General features: G+C 55.1%; 1 protein-coding gene across 3 annotated transcripts in view; it reads right to left on the bottom strand.

Annotated features, from left to right (window-relative positions):
- The window catches only part of IL15RA (interleukin 15 receptor subunit alpha), a 10,865-nt gene extending 5,352 nt beyond the window's left edge, over positions 1–5,513 (bottom strand). Inside the window, exons 1-3 of one of the 3 annotated variants that reach the window (XM_042051869.1) lie at positions 4,634–5,513; positions 4,312–4,520; positions 4,102–4,237 (exon numbers count right to left, since the gene is read on the bottom strand). In XM_042051869.1, coding sequence (XP_041907803.1) covers positions 4,102–4,237; positions 4,312–4,377 — 202 coding nt within the window. In that variant the 5' untranslated portion in view covers positions 4,378–4,520; positions 4,634–5,513. Of the gene's footprint in view, positions 1–433; positions 2,152–3,226; positions 3,450–4,101; positions 4,238–4,311; positions 4,521–4,633 lie in introns of those variants that run through there. The other 2 variants (XM_042051896.1, XM_042051887.1) reach the window with 2 other exon arrangements.
- Positions 5,514–6,231: the final 718 nt, after the last annotated feature.

The raw sequence follows: 6,231 nt of genomic DNA, 5'->3' as shown, positions 1-6,231 counted from the left end.
GGGAATGGGAACACGGTGGGGTTGGGAGCACAGTGGGAATGGGAGCAGGAGGGGAAGGGGCCAGTGGCACAGCAGCAGTGGGGACAGGAACACAACGCACTCCCACAGCACCCAAAACACCCAGAGATAAAAGTCTGCATCCTCAAAAACTCCTGCCCCAATTTGAGGTTCATCCCCAGAACATCCTGGGGGGAATTTGCTGCATTTCAGTGCTCGGCTGGATCTGGCTGGATCCAAGGGTGATCCTGGCACCAGGACACCCTGAGGGCTGCAGTCAGCGTGGCCAGAGTGAACACGGGGACCACGCGTGTGTTGAGCACAGCAGCTCTTTGCCTCCTCTCAAGCCGTGGGCAAAGTTCCAGGAAGCAGCAACTCTTGGAACCAGGATTTGAGGAAACACCTGGGGATGTTTCATCACACCCTCACAACTCACCAGACTGGAAATGTGCCTTTAGTGAATGAAAATCCCTCCCGGTGCCAACTCCAGGTGCTTCTCCAAAGGGAGCGCAGCAGGAGATGGTCGGAAACACCAAAACCATCCGGGAAAAACAGGGATCTGCCAGCTCTGCTTATACCTTCCAGTTTTTAAACCTGTTCTCCTCATCCTAAAGAATTGTTTTTTCCAGTTGATTGGAATCTTCTCTTCCAAAAAATGCCCAGGTTGTTCAACAAGACCCCAGTGACGCCACTCTCCAGGATCACGATCCGGCATCTCACGCCATCCATGGATTTCAGCTTGTTTGATGAGACAAAACACATTCCAATGGGGAAAAGGGGAGGAAACAGCCCTGGAGATGCAGGATTTAGGCTTTTATCCTTCGGCAGTGAGTTGGAATTTCCCATGGATGCATCATCCCGGGTGCTCAAAGACTCATCCCATCCTTGGCCCACCTCCCAAAGGAGCTGCGGTGCCAGGAGCCAACCTTCCCAGGAAAACATCTCCAGCTGCCTCATTTACATCTGAATTCCCTGCATCCTGCTGGCATCAAATATCCAGGTTGAAAAGTGCCCAATATTCATGGATTTTGCATTTCCATGAATTTTTTACTTCACTTTTTCTTGTCTTTCACCACCAGTGATCTGCAGCGATGCCGGTTTTGGAGGATGAGTTCGTTCCGGCACGTTGGGAAGCAGAATGTGCCAGCACCGGGAATACAGCCAGGATGATCCCAGGCATGGAGATGCTGCTGTGTGATGTCATCCCATGTCCAAATCCAGCTTCCCAAGGATGCACAACCACAACTGGACACCAGAGAATCCACACCGGGAAAAATTTGGCTGTTCTCCTTAAAAAATTATCAGGGAAAGGCCCACAGAGGTGAGGGGTTTTCTGCTCAAAATTTAAAAGCCATGAGCCAAAAAACAGTGAAGAGAAGAGGAATTTCACAAATCTGGACCCACGAAAAATCCATGCCAAATGCCAAAATCACAGAAATAAAGAAAACTTCATGTTTTAGCTGAAAAATCTTTCCAATTGACCAGCTGGGCCTGGGATGGAAAGCAGGAGAGGATTGGATACCCGGTGGGAACATCATGGGATGCAGCAGCACATCCCGAATTATCCATCAACCAAACTAAAAGAAATAAATATTATTCTTTTTCTCTAACACCCCCTAAAACCACATTATTTGCCCCAAGCAAGGATCCTGGTGGCACCACTGCTGCCTGGAATGCTGTCTGGACATCTGAGATCAGTGGTCAGGGGGAATGACATCAGGGAAGGCTATTTTTAGCCTGTTCCTGAGGTTCAGGGCTCGTGTCCTCCCAGCTCACGTGGCTCTTCTGGCTTATTTTTGTCACCCAAGATATTTTACAGACCTCGCCATTCCCATCGCCCCTTTATAAATAGGGATGAATTACTTTTCCAGGGCTTCAGGAGCACACAGGAGCTTAGAGAAGAGAGGGCACTGAAGCTGTCCCAAAGCTCTGCGCTCCCTTCCAGCCTTATTTCACAGAATCCTTCACAGTTTCCACATTTTTAGTGAATTAAATATTTCATAATGCTCTTGCTGCTTCCAGGGGCTCCCGGGGGATGAACCAAGGGATGCTTCCAATGTCTGAGCTGTGATGAGATTTTCCCCAAAGCTGTTGTATCCAAGAGCAACAGAGCTGGGGAGGGGCTGGAGCCCCAGGAGCGGCTGAGGGAGCTGGGAAAGGGGCTCAGCCTGGAGCAAAGGAGGCTCCGGGGGGACCTTGTGGCTCTGCACAAGTCCCTGACAGGAGGGGGCAGCCGGGGGGGTCGGGCTCTGCTGCCAGGGAACAGGGACAGGAGAGAGGGAACGGCCTCAGGCTGGGCCAGGGCAGGGGCAGGCTGGATACTGGGAAAAGTCGTTCCAGGAATGGGCTGTCCTGCCCTGGCAGAGCTGCCCGGGCTATCCCCATTCCTGGAGGGGCTTAAAAGTACTTGTGGTCAGTGGTGGCCTCAGCAGTGCTGGGTTAATCATTAGACTCAGTGATCTTAAAGTTTTTCAGCTTTCACGCTCCAGGGATTTTGGGATTTTGGGCTTTTGGAGAGGCAAGACACGATGTGACACTCTGAGCTCAGCAGCCATGGACAACTCCCAGTGCCATGGAAAACACACAGGACCCACCCAGGCTGAAATCCCACAGTGATGCAGCTGCCATGGGTCCATCACATGGATCCTAAAAATTGCCCCCAACCTCCCTGGACACTGCTGAGGAGGTGGTGTGGGAATGCCAGGAGCAAAGTGGGGACCCAGGAAACATAGGGATGCAGCCTGGGCACCTCGAGTGGGGGCTCGGTTACCGCAGGGAGTAGCGTGAGTACCCCTGGAAGGGGAGCAGGCATCCCCAGGGAGTGGCATAGGTATCCCTGTGGGCATCCCGGGAAGCGGAGCGAGCACCGTAGGGACCGGAGCAAACACCTTGGGGTGGCATGGGCACCCCAGGGACAGGGATAGTGTGGGCACCTCAGCGGGAGCTTGGATACCCCAGGGAGTAGCGTGGCTCCCTCCGGAATTCGAGCAGGTTCCCCAGGGAGCGGAGCTGGCTCTCCCGGGAGCAGGGCGGGTATCCCGGGGAATAATGCGGGCATCCCAGGAAAGCGGAGCGAGCACCTTCGGGACGGCGTGGGCACTCCGGGGAAGGTGTAGGGAGCCCGGGGAGGGTGTGGGTACCCCGGGGCAAGTGTAGGGAGCCCGGGGAGGGTGCGGGCACCCCAGGGAGAGTTCGGGCGCGCCGGGGAGCCCGGGGCAGTCCCGCTTACCGGTGTCGGCGGCGGCGCGGAGCAGCAGGAGAGCGACGGTACCGCAGAGCAGCGGCAGCAGCGGCCGTGCCATGGGACCGGCCCGCAGGCAGCTCCGGGCTCCAGCGGGCGCTCCAGCGGGGGCTTCGTGGATCTTCTCCGCCGCTGTCGCGGTCCCGGTGCGGCCCGAGGGGTTTCACTTTCGGTTTAGGATCGGGGCCATCGGGAGGGACGCACCGCCCTGCTGGGATGGGGAGCCGGGACAGGGAGGGGATGCGGTGCCCGGAAGGGGCGAGCGGGGGCTGCGATGCCGGGGGGGATTCGGTCCCCAGGGGGAATTCGGCACTCGAGGGGAATTCGGTGCCCCGAGGAGTTCGGTACCCGGGACGCAATACCCGGGACGGGATGAAATAGAGGGGTGAGGGGGATTTATTGCCCGCGGGGATGATGAGATTCCCGGGAGGATGAGATACCCGGGGGCATGGAATACCGGGAGGGGTGGGGGGTGCAATACCGGGCAGGAGGGAATAGCAGAAGGGATGGAAAAACCCGGGAATACAAATCCTGGGGGAGCAGGGAGGGTGTGGAATTTGGTGCCCAAAGAGGGATACGATTCCCGGCGTGTGGGGGAGATGCAGTAACCAGGGAGGGGATGCAATATCCACGGGATGTGAGATCCCCTGGGAGGGGAAGGACACCAGGAGGATGAAATATTTAGAGGGGACCCAGGGGCTGCAGTCTCAGGGGTGGGGGAGAGGGGATGGGATGGCCCTGGAGAAAGCAGTGCCTGGGGGGATGCGATATCGGGGGTCACTGCAATGCCCAGGAGGGTCGTGGTACTCTTGGGATGCGATATCTTGGGACGGGATGCAATACCTTTGGAAAAGATGCAATACCTTGGGAAGAGATGCAGTCCTGGCAGGAGATGAGGCAGCTCTCCCTGCCCAGAGGAATGTGGTATCCAAGGGAATCGTGGTGTCCTGGGGGGATGCTGTTCCTGCCTCCTATGCCTGGCAGGATCTGGCCATGGATCTGTGGGGATTCCATGTCCTTGGGATGCAGGAATCCCAGTGCTGGAGCTGGAACATGCTGGTTCCCACACAAACCTCATAAATGGACAAGCTATGATCAAGCCCTGGAAGATCTGCAGAGCTCCTGCGGTCGGGCTCCATCCCTGAGCATTCCGAGGATTCACATCCCACAGATCCTGCTCACAACAAATCCTCCCCAACTCGGCTCCTTGCTGGTGGCCTCTTTGTTTATTCTCACGTTGTTTTATTTTGTCAGTGAGCACCAGCAAACAGCCCCCACGGGTCTAGAAAAGGGAAAGCAAAGGGTTATTTGCAGGGTAACATTTCATGGCCACTCCCCATGTCTTCGTGAGAGGTGAATAAATTCTCCCTCTGCCACCAAGGAAAGAGAATTAACCTCAGTTAACCCCTCCTGAAGCAGAAGAGAAGCTGCAGCCGTGACAAATCACTTGACCCCGCCAAATGTCTTTTAAAGAGAGCAACGTGAGCCTGGAGAACAAGGAGGAGACGCCTGAGGGTAGTGCTCAGAAACATTCCAGATGAAAGTGCGGCGGAGGACTTCCACCCCAGCGGAGCGCTATCGCAGATTCCCGAGGCTGGCTGGTGAAGGCTGTGGCTGTACTCTGGATGGGCTGGGATCCCACATGATGAGCGTGACAAACAGCAATCAGCCGGGCAGGGTTCACAGCGTTTACACAAGAGCTGAGTGTGATAATCCCCGCTTTTGGCAAAGTCTGGAAAGACTTTGCCCTTCTTCTCGAGAATTCCTTCGAATGACTTAAAAAGTCCAATCGCGTCCTAAATTTCCAGGTGAGGATTTGGGTGCTCCTGGTGCAAACGAGCCCTGCAGCTGCTAATCCTCCAGGACATAAGCAGAGCTGGGTGAGAGTTTATACTGGTTGAATCAGAGGGTAGTGATCCCTGAGAAGAGCACATTTAAAATGCCTTTCCACAGAAATCCTTGAGCCTTTCCAAGAAAATCCAGAGCTAGGGAATGATTAGCTGTTGAAGAAGTGCTGGTAACTGGAGGTGCAGCTGCAGGGCAAGCTCTGCGTGGTGACAAGAGGATGTGAGTTGGGGACAAGGGAATGTGAGCTGGCAAATGACCAGGAAAGGGCACAAAGACGTGGAGTCCAGCCAAGTGACCAGACACTCGGAGCCACGGCAGGAGCGGAGGAATCCAGACTTTTCCATGCTTGGAATGTGAGGGTGAAAAACCCAGGGTGTCTTTTGTTCGGGGGCTCTCCTGAGAGGTGCCAGCTCGAGCTGCTGTTTTATTATTTAGTTATTGCACTGAGATTAAATTATTTTAAGGATTCAGACATCTGAGCCTCTGTCATGGGAAACCTGGAGTGAGAAACCCCGGTCTGACCCTGTGAGTGTGGGGGTGGAGCTGGGGAGAGGCTTTGTTCCCAGCTCAGCAATTTTGAGTTCCAGAGCGGCTCCTGGATGGCCAGACAGGAAATTTTCCCCGACAAGCTGATTTGTGGGATCATCCCACCCAAGGAGCCCTTGGTGCCCTGCCCCCCCGAGGCACTGCATCAAAGGATCCATCCCATCCAGGACAAGGATGTAATCCTAAGGCATCCCTCCCTTGGGGCAGGGTGAAAACCAAGGGCTGGACACAACAACTGGATTTCCAAAGGGATCCACCAAGCTCGTGCTTTAGGGGTTGTCTGGTTTCAAGTGCTTTGAACACCTGAGAAGCAATTTTTGGGCTGGGTTATCACCACTGTCTCATCATCGCCACCATCAAAGGTATTGGCAAAAGCAGCTTTTAATATAAATTTCACAGAATTATGGGATGATTTGGGTTGGAAGGGGCCTTAAAATCATCTTGTTCCATCCCCTGCCGTGGGCAGGGACAGCTTCCACTGTCCCAGGTTGCTCCAAGCTCCTTCCAGCCTGGCCTTGGGCACTGCCAGGGATCCAGGGGCAGCCCCAGCTGCTCTGGGAATTTCAGCCCAGCCCCTGCCCACCCTCCCAGCCAGCAAT

Source organism: Corvus kubaryi, unplaced genomic scaffold (assembly GCF_017639235.1).
Source record: "Corvus kubaryi isolate FWS band 111438036 unplaced genomic scaffold, C.kubaryi_AGA036_p1.0 135, whole genome shotgun sequence".
Taxonomy (NCBI): domain Eukaryota; kingdom Metazoa; phylum Chordata; class Aves; order Passeriformes; family Corvidae; genus Corvus; species Corvus kubaryi.
This window is presented reverse-complemented; position numbering and strand designations above follow the sequence as displayed.